At 34.5% G+C, this 23,481-nt stretch overlaps 2 protein-coding genes across 3 annotated transcripts; one reads left to right on the forward strand and one right to left on the reverse strand.

Moving 5' to 3' along the window:
- Positions 1-234: 234 nt before the first annotated feature.
- On the reverse strand, positions 235-909 carry LOC103497006 (uncharacterized). Its single transcript, XM_008459055.2, has one exon. The coding sequence runs from the start codon at positions 907-909 to the stop codon at positions 235-237; it is 675 nt and encodes a 224-aa protein (XP_008457277.2).
- Positions 910-2,785: 1,876 nt separating this feature from the next.
- On the forward strand, positions 2,786-23,481 carry LOC127149619 (uncharacterized). 2 transcript variants are annotated; one of them, XM_051085436.1, is made up of 4 exons: positions 2,786-2,970; positions 3,211-4,067; positions 22,711-22,752; positions 23,065-23,289. In XM_051085436.1, the coding sequence occupies exons 2-4, from the start codon at positions 3,866-3,868 to the stop codon at positions 23,121-23,123; spliced, it is 303 nt and encodes a 100-aa protein (XP_050941393.1). In that variant the 5' UTR covers positions 2,786-2,970; positions 3,211-3,865; the 3' UTR covers positions 23,124-23,289. The 2 variants fall into 2 exon arrangements, with proteins under 2 accessions (XP_050941393.1, XP_050941392.1); XM_051085435.1 differs by lacking the exons at positions 2,786-2,970; positions 3,211-4,067 and adding an exon at positions 14,773-15,008 and having other exon boundaries at positions 23,065-23,481.

Here is a 23,481-nt window from a genome sequence, read left to right on the forward strand (position 1 = left end):
ACACGTTATTTTTCCTGTACATTTTTCTTCCCCCATTTTCTGTTTTAGCTCACTTCTTTTGTTATGTTTTCTTTTACTAGCGTCGGTCTATTAGTTTTAAATATCAGAAAACACTACCAATTCTTACACAATATATATTTGCAGTAATTCATGTTCCAAACGAAAAGAAGAACCCTAAAAAATAAAAAGAGAATTAAGACAATTCTCAATACCAGAATGTAAAAAGATGGCGCGTCATGGTTCTAACGCTGCTCTACACAATGGGCACGAGTTACTAATTTCAAGCCATTTGAGGATGCACGATTTGTGATACACATGACCGCATGGAATCCTTCTCACCTCCTCTCCCTTTCTTTTCATCTCTTCACAGCAAACGCAGCAGTCTCCAATTTCTTCTTCTTCTTCTTCACTAAACCAATCTAATTTTTGCTTCTTTACTCTCTCGATAGCCGACTCCGACGCCCCTCTCGGTGAAAGACCTTCCTCTCCGACGGTGGAGATGGGGTTTAATTCAGGGGGAGCCTCCGTCCAATACTCCTTTATGTGATCGACGTTCGCTTCTATTTTGACCCACTCGTTATTTATGTCGAACTGTTGGGCAAAGGATAGAATGTTGTGAGATATGATTCGGCAGACGGAGGAACGGAGGTTGAAGGAACGCAGAAACTCGTTCACCAGATACTGTAATTCTTGTTGTTGTAGAGGACACCGCAGATTAGAAAGAGAAAACAGAGCCTCACCTATGAGAGTGAAAGGGGTCTGTTCCAAAATTACATCTGGAATAATTTCAGGAGAAGGAGACTGGGAAATCAGGCGGCTACAAGACCCAAATCGAACAATGAGGGTTTGATCGGTGTTTGGATAGCCGGAGAAAGAACATTCAAGGCACGAAGTAGCGGAGAAAGACATGGATGATGATGATGGAAGCAGAGTAACGGTTGAAAATGAGATTGAATTGTAGGGTGGTGTCAGATGAAACAGAGCAACATTGATATTAACGATTTGAGAGTTTATATTTTGAAGGCGGGGGAAAGTGGAATTGGAGTTTTATTTAAAGGGAGGGGAACAGGGGCTCCGCCGCTCCGGTAAGGAAAATTCAGACCGTTAAGGTATTTGGTTTGAAATTTTGAATTGGGATCACATATGGAAGCGCTCCACCGCATCGGAATATCTATCGTCCTAACGGCTTCTTTTTTTCCTTCACTTTTTATTTCGCCGTCCGTCGGATAATACTGTAACGGCTCTTTTTCCTCCGTCCTCTATTTACAGAATGTCCACACTCCGTTCCAATTTCTTCTATTTACAATTTCTTTCGATTTTCTTTTTTCTTAATAAAAGAAAAACAATTCTTTTTTAAGAATATAACAGACGTAAAATATTTATATTGTATAAAACAATTTTGAAAAGAAAAAAACCCGTAGGCCTACGAAAAATATAAAGAATGTATAGTTAAAAGACGATTAATTGGCCACACGTGCTGGTGTAATTCTTATTCCAAATGATCATGATATGCGATCGTATAAGGTGTAGTTTTTATTCTAAATGATCATGATACGCGATCGTATAAGAAATGATACACGACCGTGTAAAAATGATATCCGATCATGTATGTAGTATCAACAAGATTGTGTAGTTTTTGTTAATGATGGAAAAAAATGCTTCAAATCTAAACGATTGTGTTGACCAGGCTGAACAATTGTATTGATTATGGTAAGTGGCCGTTTAGATCATATACACACGATTGTGTAGTTCTTTTTAAACGATAGAAAAAGGGTTTCAAATATAAACGATCGTGTTGACTAGGTAAGCGGTCGTTTAGATTATATCCGCCCGATCATGTAGTTGTTTTTAAACAATGAAAAAAGTGCTTAAAATCTGAACGATCGTGTTGACTAGGTAAGCAATCTTTTATATTATACTAAAATGATATTTAAACGATCTTAATATTTTGGAGGAAAAGCTGGAAGAAAGAAAGAGAAGATGAAAAAAGAAAAAGAAGATGAATAAAAATAAAAGAAAGAATATTTGGAAGAGGAGCTGAATAAATCTGTAAAAGAAGATGAATAAATCGCAAAGAAGAAGAAAGAGAAGTGACGAATCGTCCGCAATATCAAGAGAGGATCTGAAATTTATAAAAATATTTTACCGGTTTCAGGGGATTTTTGTTTTTGTTACATGAGGCGTAAATATTTTGGTATTTTGTTACATTTAATAAAATTAACCATGTTTTTGCTATATTTTAAATATTTTCAATAATGATGTCATTTATAATAATTTTTCTAACAAAACAACATACAAAACAAAAATAGTGGAAAAGGAAAATAAAGAGAGATAGAAACGATATTTTCTACACTAACTTTTTTTAGTGTTACCTTTCAACATTATACTAAAAGAATTTTGTAGTCATGAAATAGTAACGATTTTGTTTTAAAAAATTTATGCATCAACATACATAATGTAACTTCTCTAATCGAAATTGAACGATTCATATTTCATTTAAGATACAATAGCTTCAATACCCTTTACGAGCTAGACATAGAACCTAGGGGTAGCATGGTGGGCCGAAAAACCGAAACGACCGACCGAAACCGAACGAACCGATGTCGGGCGGGTGGAAAACAGTATGGGCGGTCAGATTTTGGGTTTAGGAATTTGAAAATCGACTTTAGGACGGTCGGTTCAATATAGGGGGTCGGTCGGTTTGGTAAACTGACCGAACCGACTCCCTTTTTTTTTTTAAAAAAAATATATATTATATAATTTTGTAAATTAGGTTTCCTTTCTAATTTCCTATCCTCGCGACCCGCCAACCCAATCTTCCTCTTTTTCGCACGCCATCAGCGATTCAGTCGTCCTCGGAAGCGTTTTCGCAATCCCCGTCCTGTCGTCCGCACGCCATCGGCCGCAATCGCCGCCGTCCGCCGTCCGCCGTCCGTTGAATCCTTTCTGCGGAGGAGCTCCCCATTTCAGGTCTCTCCTCTCCCCCTCTCTCTGTTTCTGTTCGTTCTCTATTTCTTTTAGCTACATTTTTGTTGATGGAAATCTTTCTGGGGGTTGGGTTTCTTCTTTTCGGTGGAATTTTGTGTTCCTTTTTTGTGGGTCTGATTGGTAATGGAAGATAATAGACTTGAAACTATGCTTCGAATGTTAATTTGACTAGGGGAGGACTGATGGAGATAATTTTTTAATTTTCTACCCTTTTTTTTTTAGGTTTTCCTCAATTTTTAGCCCTCTTCTCGAACTATTATCCGGTTGTTGTTTTTGTTGCTGGAGAGGAGGGGCCCTCTTTGAGCTTTGTGTTGTACATATCCACCATGGTAATTTAACACTTCTGATATACCATTTAACTTTGTTGGCATTTCAAACCTAATGAACATTTCAATTCAACTCTCTGTCTCTTGAGTACTGTAGCTTTAGACTGATGATATATTAATTTTGTCCATTTCTACTTTAATTGTCAGCCTTCCAGCTTTGTTTATATATATATATATATATTACACTTAACAGTTAACACTTAAACACTCATACTAAGAAGAAAATAAAATAGTGCGGGGTAGAGTTTAGAATCTCCAATTTAAGAAAAGAATTAGAATAAATGACTTGATCAATTTGCTTAATTATATTATATATTAACTCTGCTCACAAATCTCATACTTAGCCTATGCATTTTTCAAAAGATATTATTATGCTAATATCTCTGCTTAAACCCTAATTAGGATTTTGTTTTATTTTTTTATGGATGATTTGACTAAATTTTTTGAATGCAAAGTGTGTACGTGATATCTCTTGCTATTAATTAACCTTCCATCTTAATTAACACACTAAAATGGAATATCTTTTTTTACTCTCATTACAGTGAAATCAAATGGATTCAACGGATATGGAGTTAGAGTGTGATGAGAGTTGTGAAGCTTCAAAAATCGTAAGGGACGAAGATACGGATGGCAAGCGTAAAACCATTGATGTTGACCTTGATTCATATGGGAGAGAAGATGTTCCAAATCCCCCAAAAATAAGGAAAAATGTCAAACAATCAATGGTTTGGGACCACTTTGAGAGGCTTAAAGGTGATCCTAATGACCCTCGTGCTAAATGTAAATATTGTGGAGTTGTTTATGCATGTCATTCTAAATGTAATGGTACTGGAACTATGAAGCATCATTTAGAAAATTGCAAAAAGTACCCTTACCAAAAAAAGAGAGACCAAACTCAAATGACATTAGCTTTTAAACCTAAAGACAAAGTTGGAGATAATTCTTCACAACTTGTATGTGAATCATTTAGTTTAGATGGTTGTCGGGATGCTTTGGTTGAGATGATAATAGTTGATGAATTGCCCTTTAAGTTTGTGGAGGGTAAGAGATTTAAGAAGTTTGTGGATAAATTAACATGTGGAAATCATACTAGATTTGTTGTTCCATCTCGATTTACTGTGGCTAGAGATGTGCTTAAGTTGTATGTTAATGAGAAGAATCGTTTGAGAGACATGTTTGTAAAAAATAAGTATAGAGTTTCTCTCACCACTGATTGTTGGACATCGGGACAAAATATTAATTACATGGTCCTAACAGCCCATTTCATTGATTCTGATTGGAAATTACATAAGAGAATACTTAGTTTTTCTCCAATTGAGAATCATAAAGGTGATACTATCGGTAAAACCATTGAAAAGAATTTGAAGGATTGGGGCATTGAGAGGGTAATGACTTTGACGGTTGATAATGCAAGTTCGAATGACACTGCTGTTGCTTATCTTTTAAAGAGATTCAATAAAGGATTATTGTTTGGTGGGGAATTTCTGCATGTTCGTTGTTGTGCCCATATATTGAATCTTATAGTAACTGATGCTTTTAAGGGACATAATGATTGTATTGATAGGATTCGATATGCTGTGCGATTTATAAGGTCTTCTCCTGCTCGTTTTTTGAAATTTAAAAAAAGTGCATTGAACTTGAAAAAATTGCTTGTAAGAGTTATGTGTGTCTTGATGTTCCTACAAGATGAAACTTCACATATATGATGCTTGAAGCTGCTGTTAAGTTTGAAAAAGCTTTTGATAGATTAGAAGATGAAGATGCCTCGTATAGATATGATATGTCTCCGAATAAAGAAGATTGGACAAATGCTAGGATGTTAATACGATTTTTAAAAGTATTTTATGATGTCACATTAAAGATTTCGGGTTCTTAGTTTTTAAAATCATTTGTTTATAAAAAAGAAAGCAAGGAACATAGAAAAGGAAGGACGAGGAGGAGAAGAAAAAGGAAGGAAGGAAGGAAGGAAGGAAAGGAAGAAAGAAAGAAAGAAAAAAAAAACAAAAAAAATCGACCGACCCGAACCGAACCGACCGCCGGTTGGACCGGCCGGTTTGGTTAGAATCGGCGGTCGAGGCCGGTTTTCATACTTCCGTGCCGACTTGTAGTCGGTTCGGGGCGGTTTGGTCGAAAAACCGACCCCGACCGTCCGATGCTCACCCCTAATAGAACCTAATAAATCTAAAAGTCATACGATATAACGATAAGAGATCAATTAACTGAACTCAAATCACATTAATCAATATTCGTTAATTGTATGTACATATCATTAAAGACACTAAGCTCTTCTCACTATAGATATATTTTTGTGTGTAGGGAATGATGGAAAACACCAAGAGACATGCAACAACAGAAGGAAAAAGATCATGTTTTGCTCTATATGCATCTAAACAATTTAGAAATTAACATGCACATGCTATGCGATTGACCTAAACGAAGAGCATAAAAGGTAAACGATGAATTTACCTTTTATAGTTCTGAACTTCTTCTTCAATCCAAAACTTCTTCTTTGCCTGAAAATTCACGAGCAAGGACAACCACCAAGTTGACCTACTAATTTCAGGACCAAGAACGAAGTTATGGGACTCAGTTTTGTGAAGTAAATCTTAGAGAGAAAGGAAGGTGGTGTATCGTTTAGGTGATTTTTCAGCAAAACATCATCCTTTCTCATTCTGTAATGAGAAGTTTATATATGAAATTTACATGCAAATTGCATGCAAATTATTTCATATAATTTCAACACCTAATCAATTCATTAACTCTTTAATGAAATTAGTGGCTTCTAATTCACAATAGGCTGCCACAATGTCCATTAACTTTTAGTTAATTAAGTAATTAGTCAAAGGGGCATTTTGGTCATTTGACCAATTAAGTCAAAGTCAAACTTTGACTTTTCTTAGTCAAACTTTGACTTTTCTTTGTCAAAAGTCAACTTTAAAGTCAACTTTTTGACTTTTTGCTATTTTACCCGTCTTGACTAATTTTAACCTTCCGAGTATGAATCTGCATTCATTTTTCTAAAATTCAAATCATATTTGAATATAAATCTGGTCAAAGTTCAAAGTTAAAAGTCAATATGTTGACTTTTACAACTTTGACCGTTTCAAAATTTTCCAAGCTTTTAAATCATATTTAAACACAAAACTTAAAGTTTATTTCTACCAACTTATATCTTATATATATTTGTCAGTTTGTCTCTCTTTTCTTAGTTCGAACAATTCGAGTTACTTCAACATACTTGTTTTTACTTAAATCCATATGAGCTAGTAGGGGAACCTATTGGACCTATAGATCATGGGCTCCAACAATTCGAGATTAACTGGCTAAACTCATTTAGACCAAGCTTAATCAACATTCGTTAACTAAAGAGTTATTCCACTAAAGACTCTTAGTTGCACTCTCCTCACTATAGATATATTTCTGTCCACCTAATATAACCATGATGGGTAAGTCGATCCTTCATAGGTTGTTCGTAATCTTGGCTGGGTCAAAATATCGTTTTACCCCCAAGATTACATCTTGCTCCTTAAGACCCACTGATCCACTATTTGACAATTGGTTTAAGGTCTAACCTATAAACCTGAATCCTTCTCGGGGCCAATGAGAAGGTGGGGCCCCTTGTTCAAGACTTGGATTCAGTCCTTAAGGGAACAACCTATCTACTATCCCAGAAGTGGGTAGGAGTGAATTTCGTCTTGCACCCTATGTCCCTAGCTATCCACTCGGTCTTATCCCTGTAATGGGAGGCTTATTGGATCAGCGATGTTGAGCTGTCCTCACCTATGCAGATCTAAGGATACTACGGAATGAACAGAAGTTCATAGTTAGCTCAGGATTAAGATCAAGTTACCTAGGCCATCATAATTGAAAAAGTCAGTTTATAGTTTACAATGTTATAACTAAAAGTGACTATTTCGGGGTTTCAATCTTATTAAACCATTTACATAGGACGAATCCACTCCCATGTCTCTACATGAACGATTCAGGATTACATCGTTTGCACTAATTACGGAGCGGGCCGCATCCATAGTGTTTTTCCAGAATAAGGCACCCAACCTTATTCATACACTATATACTATTTGGGCTATTAACTCGAACTTAATTCATGTTTATGTCTCTACATAAAGTTCAAGTGTATTTGACAAACTTAGTAAAATAGCCTCGGGACCTTAACTTATTGGTTTTAAGATTATAACATTCAATAATAAAATTTATTGAATCAAATAACAAAGTACGAGTTTTAGGACACAAATTCAAATAGGGAATAGACCAATAATAGCAAGTTAGTTGTTCCCGAATGTCCATGACACTAGTTGGGTCTAATTACCATCTTACTTTTAGGTTCTTAGTCTTTAAATATTAGTGCTTCTCTAATGAATAACTTGTTTATGGTCTAACTAATAAACAGAAATCATTGCCGTGCCATAGATAGAGTAGGACCCTCTGTTCAGGTCCTTGATACATCATTTAAGGGAACACTCGTCTACTTACTCTAAGTTGGGAAGGAGTCAATTCCATCTTATAATTCTATGTTCCTAGCTCTCAACTCAATTTAATCCAAAAAACGATAACCTTATTAACTCGCGGAAACAACCACTCTCATTTGTATAAATCAAAGGACAATTTTCATAAACAGGAGTGCATAATACACTTATGATCAAGACTAAGTTGCTTAGGTCATTCGAGTGAAATAGAAACCTCATTAGTTAACAGAATTACATATAGTGATTACTATTTCGAGGTCTAGTCTTATGTAAATTCATTGTATAGGATACCTCCATTCGTATGACACTTGCATGGATGATACTTGGTGTTTGTTTGTTGCAATGCGCTTGAAACTTGGTCGTTACTTGGTTTTATGCTTAATTATGCATTGCAAAACCTATCTGTGGAAGTATCATGAAAGGTTCAACTAATGTGACTAATACTGGCATCTAGGTTATGGTTGTGCTATAAAAGATGCATGCTCTACCTATGCATTGCTAAGCTCATGATGATCTACGTTTAGTACAAGCTTTCCTCACGCTTGCCTAAGTGTAAGTGAAGCAAGAGGTTTCTTGGGTAAGCCAGGGTTGAACATAAGAAATTTCTATCAAAACTTAGTTATAAAGGCTACTTCTAAATTAGGCGGTCTAAATTCTATACATTATAAGTATAAAAGTATACTAATCTAATTATTTACACAAAGGGTTTCGTAGAGGGGAATGAAATGGTATGATTATGGAAACTGAACTAACTTGCGTTAAAAAAATGAAGGAAAGTCTCTGCATTATAGGCGATTTAAATGTGAGATACAACTTGATGTGATATAGATCATTTAACCATCTTATATTTAAGGCGAGCAACCTCTCGGTGCCTAAATAATACACTTATTTTCCTTTTGGGACACAAATGGTAAAAGATCAATCAAGCGATATATATCTATATATCTAGACTTCCTTATTTATAAGTTTCATATTTACCTTGCTATTTAATGCTAGCAACCTCTCAATGCCTAAACACCACACTTATTCTCCTCTCGGAACACAATGATTGGAGACAAACCGCCAGAACGAAGTTTATTTTTAAACTCCCTTCTATGTGTGTTTTTTTGAAAAGGAGACAAATTTCTTTATTAATAATAATGCTCAAAGTACAAGAGAGTTATACAATGAGAATAATAAGAAAGCCTAGAAATGAGGGGGGATGGGGGAGAGATAAAGAGGATCAGTAGGTGCTCTCTGTCATCTCACTCTCTTCTGCACGTGTTTAGCTAGATCTTTGCCACTTACTCTCTCGAGCATTTAGGGATGAGCACTGGCCAAGCGATGAGTTAAGCTTAGGCTAAACACGATGAATGTTATACTTAAAGAACCCTTCTCAAACACATAGTACATACTTAAACTACATATCAATAAATATGTCTTGTATTGATAATATAGGCCTTTCGGCCATAAGATTAAGAATATTCATATAATACATTACAAAATACAAAAAAGGAAAAGTTAGAGGTGAGTCGAGCCGCAAATACATTCCTTACCTCTTTTACAAGTTAAGGGAAAGGGATGGTGAGCTTCTCTCTAGTTCTTAGCTTTGAAGGTTGCCTCTGGAATATTTAATTCCTTAAGCTTTAACTGGTTGTAGCCTAATCTTAAGTCAATCTTGGAGAACATTTGTAACGATCCAACCTTTTGTACTAAACAGAGGTCACTACTATTAAAAGAAATAAAAGCTTTCTTAACAAAATGAAAAAAAACACTAAACTTGCATTGAAAAACACCTCAATACTCATTTATAAATTATAAATAAAACTATGTAGAAATAAATCTAACAAATAAAATACTAGCTCGAACCCTATCTAATTTTTAAAGATAAATGAACAAAAAATACATAAATATTAAAATCAAAACTGTAAAGTAAAAGTGGAAGCAAAAAGTTTCCTATTGGCAAGTTGCGGTCACTTCTTGTCATTTGCCAGCTTCTCTATATCTCTACCTCTACATTTACCTGAAAAATTAAACATAAAAAGGGTGAGTGTAAACATATACTCAGTAAGGGACCTACTACTAGTCTCGCTAGGTATCTATTAACTTTCCATTAAGGTCATGTAAAGAAGTACCCCTAAATTGGCGCGCTCCCGAACGCACGCAATCTAATGATCTCATAGGAACACATCTAGTCTTCGGTGAACCCAAAAGGAACACCTATGACAGAATTGGTCTTCGATGAACTCAAAGGAACACCTAAGACAAACTGGTTTTTAGTGAATTTGAAAGAACACTTAAGACTATCGAGCTGTAAATGACCCCATTGGACCACTCATATACATAACATATCATGACAGACTGGTGGTCGCGTTAAACCACACAATCATAAAAAAGTGGTGATCTCGAGGGACACCCATATAGGTATGACCCTAATAGATAAAGTTAACAGAACACCCATCCATAGCATGTAGTGCATCGTAAACATATAAACATAGCATGAATATTTATCCTAACGTCCTTAATCATGTGATTAATATTTCATGCATCATCATTAATGTAAATTAGTCATCATCATCAACATAATATCAATCATAACTATCAGTCATCATTACATTATGCATCACAGCTACAACAATGCATAATGGAGAAATTACATGCAAGCTCTTAACTTCAGTACGAAGATCTAATATGAGAATCTCTTACCTCGAGAATAACTTAACAAAAAATTATTCCTAATAGCAACAGTCAAGTAATAGGCCCTAAATAAAAAGGGAAAAAGTAACTAAGTTAAAAAATTTAATAGTTGCTTAAAACCCAAAAATCTATTTAACCTAAAGTTGAGGTTGAATCCAAATTATCCTTGACTTAGGAAAAATCACAGTTCTCAGTTCTTCCAATTAGATCTAACCAATCCTTCATGAAAAATATAATCCAACATTAACATTTCATGGGTATTACCCAAAACCCATTAAAACTTACCACAATTGATTCATCATAGGTGAAAATAGGGCATGAAGCTATTGGGCGGCTCGGCTAAAGGGGATCGACTCGGGTGTAGAGGAATTCGGCTAGCTACTCGCAACTTGCTAGGGAACAACTTGCATGCGATTCGCGGCTCAGGCGTTGCGCGTGCGGCTTGGATGGCCAGGAGGGACACCCGACTTGCAATAACAGATGGAGCTCAGCTTGCTCACGACTTGGATGGCTTACGAGTGGCTCAGGGAAGGCTTGGACAGAAAATGGTCGAACAAAGACAGACGGCTTGCAACGGTAGCTTGCGGAGAATTGTTGAGCAGAGACGGGCGGAGATTGACGCGATCGATGGCGTGCAGTGGTGGAGGGACATCGCGACCAAACCTCGATCTTAGTTTTTTCCAGCTCGGGACGGACGACGTAGAGGAAGAACTCAGGTTTGTGATTGGGCTTGACAGAAAAGCATGATGAGTGGTGATGGTAGCGACGGTGGTCGGAGAAGAATGGTGACACATTAGGGATTTGACTTGAGGAAGAAGAAAATAGGTTGAAATGATGAATAGTGATTGGGCATGCATCATGAGAGGTCTTATTTAAATAAAAAAATTTATTATTATTATTATTATTATTATTATTATTATTATTATTATTATTATTATTATTATTATTATTATTATTATTATTATTATTTTCCTTTTCCTTTTTCCTCATTCTTTTCAAAAATAATATAATACCTAATAATTATATTATCCTTAATATAATTACCTTACCACTCCTTTGAACTTAATTATATTATATATATATATATATATATAATTAATCAAAATCCTTAAATCTCACCAAAATAACCAATAACTAAAACTTTAATAACATAAATTTCTAAATCTTCAATCTAATTAAATATTCTTCCAATAAATATTTAACTAATCTAAATTTTTTCAAAAATCAACCAATTCTCCACAAAATAAAACCCCAACAATTCCAACATGATTAAAATTAAAAGTTAAGATAATTAAATTTAAAATTACCTTATTTTGGGGCGTTACAACATTGGTGCACCTCTCAACTTATCAAACAAATTATGGATACGTGGTAGGGGATACTTATTACGTGTCGTGACCTTATTCAGCTTTTTGTAATCTCTACACAACCTTAGAGTACCATTCTTTTTCTTGAAAAACAAAACTGGAGCTCCCCAAGGCGATATTGTTGATTCAATCGTCATTGAAGATAGATCTAGTTCCTTACCCCCTAACAAGTCCCCAATTGTTAACTTTTGTCACATATCTATAGATCCACGTTTAGGGTTGTAGTCTTCTTGCATGTAAGGGGCTACATCTTCACAAATCTATAGACTTACATTCGTTTGGGGTTTCATCCAATTCCTTCTTCTCATTGTCATTCCAAAATTGTCCTTTGTTCTTATTCCTCTCGACACTCTAAACATTGTACACCCTTGTCACCACAAACATTTTAGGAAAAATGAAAAAAACACAATTTAGGTTTTACATTTCAAAAGTAGGACATTTTTAAAAAACTTACATTTTTTTTCTCAGGCAATCTTGGTCAGAATCGACCTCGAGATGTAATGTAATTTCGCGTGTCAGAGTTTTTCTCGGTTTTTGTGAACATAGTGCATCCTGAGTTTAATTTTTCGATTGTGATCATGAAAATGTCCTCATAACCGAAAACATTATCATCATATTAAAAATGACATGACTTGCTTAAGAAGTTTCACCACCAATTCCCAAGAAGCTTTTTACAATTGTTTGGGCTTTCTCTCTTTTCCTTCCTCCCACATTTCATATATTTCGAACCCATTAAAGAAACTAAAGTGAATATAGCTTACTGTTGTTTATAAATTACATTTTTTTATTGTATTTGCATACTAATTAGGCTAGCAATCATTTCTGTTTTATAGAAGGTCAAATTTAGATTTCTGTTGAATTCTTGAAGTATAATTTTGATCTAACAAAACATGGTTCTTATTTAAAGATCTTGGTCGAGTTTTTTTATTTTTACCTCGAGATTAGTATAGGATTTCAAATCTCGGTTGAGCTTTAATGATTTCACCACGAGATTTTGGTTGTATTTTTAATTATTCTTTACATATTTGTAGGATGTCTCGTGTATTTGTTTATTTTGGTGGGGAATGAAAAGAGATTGAGAAAGTATAAGAGGTCAAATGAAAGGTTTGAATGTCGATGTTAGTAAAACATTTAGGAGTTTTTAGGAGAAATATATAGAATTAGTGCGATAAATTCTACTAAATATGAGTTAATTCTAAGGTGCTTGTATAACGTGAAACTCTTTATATTTTCTTTTGTTATTAGTAATCAAGAAAATCTTCAATATTTTTAATCGGTGATGATGTGTCTCAAGTAGCGGCTTTGGTTTCTAAGGTATTACTACCATTCTATCAATCTAGGAGTACTTTGACGTCATTTACTATTCCAATGACCCAAAAAATATTAAATTGCTGTCATATGAGCCCAACGTTCAGTTAATCTCAAAGTACAATGATGTCTTGAATGAGGTTGGGGATTTGAGTCCATTCATTACTAACATGCATCCTTTATAGGAACCCGACCGAGATTGTCTGAGAAAATCATCAAGCATGTAAATTTTTTAAAAATGCGCTACCTTTGAAATGTTAACGTAAGTTGTGTCGTTTTTGTCAATTTCCCAACATTTTACTCCTTTGTCATTTCAGTCTAATTTGTTTGGTTGAGGGACGACTGTGCTTGGGTGTGGGGTGATTGGTAGCCTTTAGAGAGTGGTAGGGGTCGTAGAAGGCATTATGGAGCTTGGTAGGGGGATCAAAGGAAATTTTCTTTTCCCTTACCCAGCTGACGATGAATAATATTTCCAAAAAAACCTTGTTACAGATTTAGTTCTTTTTTTTATCCATTGTTGTTGTCTTTGAAATTAAGTTTGATTTAAATGATTTTGTCATCGTGTTTACGGTTTAGTGTGCTCTATTTTCATTTTGTCTCTAAATTTAGGGTGAGTGTCTTTTATGAATATTGTTTCAATTTTTGTTTCATTATTTGGCCAATATTTGTTGATCTTTAAAATTAAACTGAGTTTTCAATAAATAATGTTCATATTGATTCTTTCTTTGTTTGTCCCATATCGTCGGTCTTTGAAATTAGGCCAAGTTTTCTTTGAATATTGTTCTTACTGATTATATCACTGAAATTGCATCGTATGATCATTGTGGCATCTGTTTGCTCACTTTTTGGTATCTTTGTCATTGTTTATTCCTTTTGAGACATCAATTTTCATATGTTCATAATTCTTTTACAAAAAGATTCCGACTTTGTACAATCAATATGTTTTTGGCTTATTCCCTTTGCAAATATTATAATATGTTCATAGATGTATTTTAGCTTAATTGACCAGTGTGATTTTATATTGTTGTCTATCCATCCGTGTCGCATCCCTTGTTTTTAAGATATATCAACCATTGTCACATCTCATCTTCTCCTATTTAACAAATTTTCATTACAAGAAAAATGGGGATATCCTAATGCATTTTTTAGCGTTGGGATAAGAGACATCGGAAAATAAAGTCTCCTCTGACGCAATAAATTGGGCGTTGGCGAAATCACTTTTCTCTGATGTTGAATGAACTACGTCAGGCATTGTGGGGCACTACCAACGTCATGGATGTACACGTTGGGAATAGCAACCCAATTCTCGACGTCATGCATTATTGTGGAAAGAAAACAATTAAACTATTGTTTCTTTTTTTTCGATGCCATGCATCTACATGTCAGGAATGGGGTGGCTATTTCTGACGTGTACATCCATGATGTCTGGAAAAAGAAAATAATTAAATAATTATTTCCTTTTCCCCGACGCCATGCATCTACATGTTAGGAATTGGGTGGCTATTCCCGATGTGTACATCCATGAAGTTGAAAAAAAAAACAATTATTTAATAGTTGGCTTTTACTTGACGCCATAAATGGCACGTCGAGAGGGTAGCATTATTCTCGATGTTTTACTAATGTCGTCGAGAATATGTGGAAACTTCCAATGTTTTCGAATAGTGTCGGGAGTTTCCTTATAAAGCCTTCTTTCAGATCTGTAAATCACAAATTTGAAAAATGGAAAGAGGGAGAGAAATTGAGAGAGACGAAAAGCCCGACACCGGTCTGTCCTCGCCGCTTAGCGTCTCCACCATTATCATTTTGCTCGCTATCCCTATCGCTTGTCTTCTTCTGTCGCCTTCGTCGCTCGTCGTCCGGTAAGGGTTTTGCCTCCTTTTTTTCTTTTTAGTTTAATTTAAAGAAAAACTTTTAGAATTAGTTTTTGAAATCAATTTTGTTTACTTGAGGCTATGTATTTGTTGTATTTTGAATGCTTGATTTTGTTGATTTAGATTTACGAAAATGTTATTTATATAATTATTTAGGTTTAGGGTTTAGAAATAAATGTTTAGAAGTGTTTAAGAAATTTTTTTAGAAATATTTAGGTTTAGGAAAATGTTTAGAAATAAATAAATTTGAGAAATTGGAGAGAGGTATAATGAACTAGAGGGGTATAATGATTTTTTTTTTGGAGGGAATTAGCGGAGGGGCTATAGTAAATTAGAGAAAATAATGGAGAATTTGGAAGTAAATTTAAGAAAGATTAAGAATCAAAATCACTTTGTTTTGAGACTTTGTTTGATGAATTGTAAACTTTGTTTTGAGATTTGTTTTATTAATTGATCGTAGAAGTTGGCCTAAAAACCCTTTTGTTAAGAACTTGAATTTGTTTGATGAATTGTTAGTTTTACTCATGGTGATTTCATGGGATTTATGATGGAAATTATGTGGAGATTTGTTTGTTGGAAGTGTTAGCTAGCTTGTTCATGGGATTGATGAAGGTAATTGTGAGGAGATTTGTTTGTTGGAAGTGTTAGCTAGCTTGTAAACTTAGCTTGAAGTAATTTGTGGTTGATTTATTCTGGTTATTCTGTAGTTATGGTAGTCTTTAGTTTAAACTAAGTTCTTAATTTGTTAGTAGTTTTGTTTGTTGAAAGTGTTAGGTAGCTTGTAAAGATTGAAGTAACTTGTGGTTGATTTGTTATGGATATCTTGCAATTATGGTCGCCTTTAATTTAAACTTAGCTTTAGTAAAACTTGCGAGATTGGTTACTTATGAGGTTTAGTTTGTTAATGGAGTAAGTTCTAATATTTTGTTGTAGAAGTGGGGGTTTGTGGCTAAATATTGTTGATCATTTTTTGCCTTAACCACCATCAAAAGTAATAGAGATCTAAACTTGTTTTCATTTAAAAATAAGAATCCATCAAGGTGTTGTTATGTCTTAGAATTTTTTCCTTTTCCTTGAACTTGCGGTACAACTTATGCGTAGGAGTCACTTACCAAAAACCATGCGGGTTGTACTCACTTAGTTGATGATATATGTCTCGGATAATATTTTTGAAATTAATCCTTTCAACTCCATTTTCTCAAACTTTCGACAATCAAATCTATTTATGTTTTAGGTCTTTAATGATGAACAAAGATTGGATCGAACTTGTAAATAAATTGTCGATTGAGTAGAGAGAGGGAGTGTCCCAATTTTTAAAGGTTGTAAAGTTTCATGTGGATGGTGTCCATGCAAGAGATGTAGAACTCAATTTGGGAGTCCTTAGAGGGTATGGAGCGACATCTATTAACAATTTGAATATCCCCCTTCTATACAAATTAGGTGTATTATGGAGAACCAGTGAACTTGCATAGAGGTATAGAAGGTTTTGATGAAGGAACTAGTGATAACCCTTTTTAAGAAAATGAAATGTTGGGTATGCTTAATATTTTACAAGTTTCGACTGAACTTGAAGAAGCAACGAAAGAAGGTTTAGAGAATAAAATGTCGTTTAATGGTGTTGAATAAGAGATAAGAAACATATTTCAGTAGTTATTGAATGAAGCACACAATAAGCTATACCCCGGTTGTTCAGAATTTTCATCCCTGAATTTTTTGGTTAATTTGATGCATATCAAGGTTCTCAACGGTTGGAGTAACAAATCCTTTGAGATGTTATTAGAACTGTTCAAAGCAGCATTTCCAATGGGTACTATTATCCTTACTTCATTCTACAAAGCTAAATGAAAGCTGCGTGATTTAGGCCTAGGATACGAGTCGATTCATGCGTGTAAGTAAGATTTCATATTGTATTGGAAGAGACTTGGCGATTTGCAACATTGCTCAAATTGTGGTGAGTCTCGATATAAGGTTAATTATGCATAAGGTATTGCGTCACTTTCTATTAATACCGAGATTAAGCAATTATTTGCATCGTAAGAAGGCTCGTCTGACATGAGATGGAATAAAGATAAACAAGTTGAAATAGAGGATGTGTTAAGACATCCAACTGATGTTGAGGGATGAAAGCATTTTGATTGTGAATTTCCTGATTTCACTTCAAATTCATGGAATGTTCATTTGGGATTAGCTTCAGATAAGTTTAATTCGTTTGGGAATATTAGTACCTCGTATAGTATATGACTTGTGTTGATAATTCCTTATAATTTGCCACCTTGAAAATGCATGAAAGAGTCCAATGTCTTCATGTCATTGCTCATACCTAGTTCAAGATCTTCTGGTACGAAAATTGATGTTTACCAACAACCGTTGATTGAGGAATTGAAAGAGTTATGGACTTTTGGTGTGCGTACTTATGGTTCTCTTACCGATTAGTTCTTTCAATTGTATGCAACCTAGTTGTGGACAATTAATGACTTGCTGACATATGGTGAATTATCTGGGTGGAGTACAAAAGGGTATCAGGCATGTCCCATGTGCATGAGAGATAAATTATTGTTCGGGATAAGAGAAAAAATATCTTTCATGGGACATCGATGTTATCTTCCAGAAAATCACTTTTGGCATAGAAGTAAGCTGCATTATGAAAAGGTAGAGTGTAGGCCTCAGCCAGTTGTAATGAATGGACATAATATCTCAAAACAACTAGATTTGTTAAAATTTTCAGTTATAAGTAAATATCCCTCACAGAAAGATAAGAAAAGAAAGTGAGTTCTCAATTGGAGTCAGAGAAGTATCTTTTTCGAACTTCCTTACTGGTCCATACTACTATTACATCATAAACTGGATGTAATGCATATTGAAAAAAATGTTTGTGACAACTTGGTTGGTATATTGTTGAATATTGAAGGTAAAATAAAAGATACCACAAATACTTGATTGGACTTATAAGATTTAAAAATAAGAAATGATATACACCTAATTATAGAAGTCGATAACAGATTCGTGAAGCCACATGCAACATACATGTTGACTAATAGCAAGAAAATTGCATTTTGCAAGTTTCTGAAATCAGTTAAGTTTCTTGATAGATTCATTTCTAATATTCTACGATGTGTGAATCATAGAGACGAAAAAATATAAAGTCTTAAAACACACAATTGTTATGTTTTGCTACATCAACATCCCTTTATTAGTGTTCAAGCATATCTATCATAAAATGTGTACATTGTTGTTACTGAATTGTGTGGTTTTTTTTGTGACTTGTGTGCAAGCATGGTACGTGTAAGTGATTTGGATCGATTACAATCTGATATCATAATCATACTTTGTAAATTGGAGATAATACTCCTATCAGCCTCGACGTAATGATAGATCTTGCCTTTCACCTACCATATGAAATCAAAGTTATTGGTCCGGTTAGTGATGTTAGATGTATCTCATTGAAAGAAGTTTACGAATGTGAAAATAATTTGTCTGAAACAAAGCACTTCCTAAGGGGTCTATTGAAGAAGCATCTGTAATGAATGAATCAGGAGTTTTTTGTTCGAGATATCTAAGTGGGATTGAAAATCGATCCACCAGAGATGAATGAAATGATGATAGCATTCCCGATGGCTAGGTAATTGGTGAGTTTAAAGTGTTCGTGCAGAAAGTACGACCATTAGAGGCGTCAACTTTACGAACTCTATCATAGGAAGAAATACGACTCACACATTGGTACATCCTCAATAATTATAATGAAATAACAGAAAACTGCAAGTACACATTTTCAACTTTATATTTCATTCACTATTTTAAGTCTTTGTTATTGTCTTCATACACCCTCACAATTCTAAACTTTAGGAAACACTTAAGGGTGATACGTGTGAGGCCCAGATCACAGACTATCTTACGCAATAAGACTACATGCGACGAAGGTGGTCCAAGCGAGAAGAAGCACTTGGAGGTAAAAGGCTAAGCAAAGAACCCCCACTGCGAGATAAACTCATTTCTCTAGAAAGTAATGACATCATTGCCCAAGTAAGGAAGTTGGCAAAGGATTTGACCTTGTCGCCTAATCCGAATCCAAGATAAGGATATGGTAGAGACATGTGGTGTTTTAGTATTGGGGACCTCTTTCCACCGCTGACAGTAGTAATCATTCTGAGATGGACAGACACCACCTGAAAAAGTCTATAAATAGTGGAATTTCAGTCATTTTGAGGTTGTTCTTCCAACCATAAGTTTTCCCTAGGAGAGAATTTGAAAAATCCTGAAGCCTTAGGGAATCAAAATCAATCGAAATCCGACAAGGGCCTGAAAGCGAGTGCAAAAGGGGAACTTGAGTTGAAGGCTAGACACAGAAGTTAGCTGTTTATGATTGTGAGTGGTTATTCTTCGTAAAAAGAATTTCGAAAGCTTGGCTTGAATGAATCTATAAATGTGTTCCTTTAAGAGATTAGAATTATATGCCTCCCCCCTTATGTTTTCTAATCCAAAAAGTGCACAATCTTATGTATAAACTGGATTTAGTTGTGTAGAAAGAAAATGACAACTAATAATTTAAAAGATACATACAGTGGTAACCCTCACAAATAAAAGAATGTCTTGCAAATGATCCTCTTGAAGAAAATATATTGGAGATATCTCTTTGAAAATGTGGATATGCCTAAATTATTGTGTGCATATATAAATATGTGTGTGCATATATCATGGTACTCTTATGGTTGCTTGAATGGGAGAAATGATTGAGTCATAAGGAATACACAAACCAATTAAAATTAAAATAGAATGACTTTTGTACCCTACACATTATGATACTCCATTCTTGCTGTGTGATTTGGACTGGAATGCCTCATCCACGCTGTGTGATCTTGGATGAGATGCCTCATATTTTTATGATACTCTAAAGAGAAACTTTGTATTAAAAATGTACTCTTGTTTTGAAAATTAATGAAGTTGTGTCTTTTCACATATGTTTGCATTCCGTGGTTAAACTTTATTGGTGGTATTTATCTCTGCTTACTAGACGCTCAACGTTTACCTCAAGGGTGTTACACATTGAGGGTCTAGGCAGCATGCCTTTCCTTAGTTGCAGAGAACGACTTTAAGGCGAGCCATGACAAGATATCATCAAGTTCAAAGCACTTCTGACTTATATAGAAGACATCAACAAGCATTTTCTGATTGGTTTAGAGCGAAGATATATAACGTACATTAATTTGAGAATTTATATTCATTTACATCAATTTCAGGTTCGAGAAATGCATGAAAGAGAAAACCTGTCTCCATGATTTTTTCTCACTTGCGATGGGACCTTGATTTGAGGTTCGCGCTTACAATGAATGCATCACTAGTGGGGTACAAGTTCATATGGTAGAGCGTGATTCCTGACGCATTACACAAAATAGTGGAGACATGGTAACCAGTGAAAATAGTGGCAGTGGAGGTACCGATAACAATTTATATGGTGATGACGTGTTGAACGTTCAATATCCGTTGAGACGACGTGTTTGGCTATTTAAGTGTAGATGGTTTGACACAGACAATAAGAAAAGTCATAGGACACCATGGAATTAGGCTACTAATTAATCAACATGTTACATTTTTGGCCGCTGAGGAACTAGTCATTCTCGCGATCCATGCACAACAAGTCTTTTACCTCGAGGATAAAAAAATGGAACCAGTTGAAAAGTGATTCAAGTGGTCCAAAATAAACGTATATTGGATGTGCTCGAAGTGGAAGATGTTAAGAATGAACAGTTGAATGTATTAGAAATTGTTGTCGGACATCGTATGGATGAACAAATTGAGGATGACACTCTGTGTAGAGTTGACAATTCTACAGTGCTGTAAAAATTGGTTGTTCATCATGTCGTTGACAACTTCATAAATAATGATGATGAACAATTATCATCTCAAAGTGGATTAAGTAACGATGAATCATGATGATCTATTTCTAAAGTTGGACGAGCCTCTAACAAAAGTGAGATCGTCCTCGATTTATTGTGTTTTATTTTCTACTTTAATTATATAACTTAACTATTTGTGTGGAGAATCAAATGTTAGAATTACTATTTGCACCCACCCTGAAATGTGCTCAACTACTCTTCGGGGACGAGATATACGAGACCATTTTGGGTAGACGACTAGGCTACTCAAAAGGTCTTGGTTGGGGCCCTAAAGCCCAAGTCTTGGAAGAGTGAAAGCAGTTCTTCGACTTTATATTCTTAAGAAATTCACTATAGAGAGATTATAGAACTAATAACTAGTCTTGAGTGCTCACAATCCAAGATTGAAGAATAAAGAACTGAGCTTAAAGAACAAAAAAAAAAAAAAATGAGCTTGCAGAAGCTAAACGATTGATTGAAAAACAAAGAAGAATGTTGGAGATGCATGCCTAACAAATGGAAGAAATGAAGAAGATGATTGAGGAAATGACTTGGACAAAAAGAGGACCTTGAAACTTAGGGTATGTATTTTTATTTTTATTTTTTTATTGATGATAGATAAATTTGTTTGAAATGATTGGTTTTGGCCATCCTGCAGTTACGATAGCCTTTGGCTTAACTTAGCTTTTGAATTGTGATGACTTGTTCTGGCTATCACGCATTTATGGTAGCCTTTAGATTAAACTTAGTTTTTGAATTATGATAATTGGTTCTGGCTATCTTTTAGTTATGGTAGCCCATATGAACCCAAGTACTTTATCTTCTGCATGCTCTTCTAGTTTTTAGTGGTTCCTATATTACATTTATGTATTATAAAATGTAGATATTGATTGATTTCCTTCGATTGCCATCCATCTCTTTTGTCACCAGGTTCGTTACAGGGAAATTTTAGAAGATTCAAGTTTTCTATAACTACACAATGAACAAATCATGGATGATGGAAAACGGAATGTCCAGAGAATATGATTTAGGAGTCGAAAGGTTTATTCAATTTGGTTTGTGTCATGCCAAAGGTTCTAATTCAATAAGATGTCCATGTTTGAAATGTGGGAATTGTTTACTTTAAGGATGTCTCAATAGTTAGATATCATTTGTACGCCAATGGAATTGATCAAAGTTACAAGATATGACTCTGGCAAGGTGAAGATTTGAACTCAGAGAATGTTACCAGTAGAATGAAAAGTACAGTGGAGAAAAATTATGAACACAATGATTTATTTAATACAATGAATATGGTTCAATCGACTCATGACCAATATTCGAAGTTGTCAGCCCTCATGAGATTATACAACTTAAAGGTTAGGTATGGTTGGAGTAGCACTAGCTTCTCTAAATTGTTGTCCATAATAAGTGATCTCCTACCTGAAAACAACGAAATACCAAGTTCCTTATACGAAACGAAGAAAACACTAGGTTAACCATATATTTATGGTACATATTCATTTTGAACATTTACTTTTTTAGATCTTTTTTGTCTAATATTCAAACATCTATTGATTAGAGGAAAATAGTTCTAATGGTTTGCATGCAGTTTTCAACTATGATATTCTCTTTTGTTAAAGAAACACTTGAGACTCATGTTTAGATGGTATGTTCTTTGAGTTAATATTGGTTTCTACTATAGTTCAAAACTTTCACTACAAAGTTGTGGATTTTCTTTTACATTTGTTGTATGCTATTGTAGTTCAATATTCTCTATTGTAGTTTACAACAGATTGATAGTGTTGATTTAAAGTGTCTAACTTATGTGTTTTGATTAGGTCTTGCACGAATCCGATCTACTATAGTGGTGAAGCTACCAAGTAAGTGATTTACAGAAACATGACAATTATGAGTATCTTTTTACAACAAGTTATTGCTATGTTTAAGAGTTTTTTCATATATTAGTTAAAATGACTTCAAAGTTATACTTTAGTGGTAGTGGGTGGGGGGGAGGGATATGTTGATACATATTATGAACTAATAATTGGTTGAAGTAGATTCAATTTCTTTTTCCTTTTAACTTGGACTGGAATTGGTTCCTCGTGTTGGCATTATAAAGGGTAAAACCTTCTTATATTCTTATATTGATATGTAGAGTCTTACTCTAAAATGAGCTTTTGTTTTCTTGCTAGGTTTTGCAAGAATTCATTGGAGTAGTGAAGTTATAATGGTGCAACTAATTGATTTTTAAGACTTTTTATAGGGTTGGTAGCAAAATTTTGGTTGCAATGTACTTATTTTAACCTTGTTCATAGCAAAAGGCGATTATGTTTAGTCTTTCATTGTAAACCCTTTACCAAAAATGGCTATTAGTTAATCCTTTTCTACAAATGTTATAAAGTGTTGATTGTTTGCTTCTATTTTGGTGTGTTGTATTAGAAATACTTTGTAATTGAACTGGTTTGTGTAATGACAGGGCGATAAGAAAATTAGGGACTGTCATTTAATGTATTTTCATGTAAAAGAAAATGTAGTAATAGAGGATTATATGACATTTGATTTTCAAAAAAAACTGTCAAGGTAAAAATATTCTTGACATTTAATTATAA

This window comes from Cucumis melo, chromosome 5 (genome assembly GCF_025177605.1).
Source record: "Cucumis melo cultivar AY chromosome 5, USDA_Cmelo_AY_1.0, whole genome shotgun sequence".
Taxonomy (NCBI): Eukaryota; Viridiplantae; Streptophyta; class Magnoliopsida; order Cucurbitales; family Cucurbitaceae; genus Cucumis; species Cucumis melo.

Excerpts from the sequence above, each read along its gene's own strand:
- LOC127149619 (XM_051085435.1), top strand. The coding sequence starts at position 14,783 with ATGTGGAAACTTCCAATGTTTTCGAATAGTGTCGGGAGTTTCCTTATA. Across the intron at positions 15,009-22,710 it reads CCTTCGTCGCTCGTCGTCCG|GTCTTGCACGAATCCGATCT; the intron begins GTAAGGGTTTTG and ends TGTTTTGATTAG. Across the intron at positions 22,753-23,064 it reads TATAGTGGTGAAGCTACCAA|GTTTTGCAAGAATTCATTGG; the intron begins GTAAGTGATTTA and ends TTTTCTTGCTAG.
- LOC103497006 (XM_008459055.2), bottom strand. The coding sequence starts at position 909 with ATGTCTTTCTCCGCTACTTCGTGCCTTGAATGTTCTTTCTCCGGCTAT.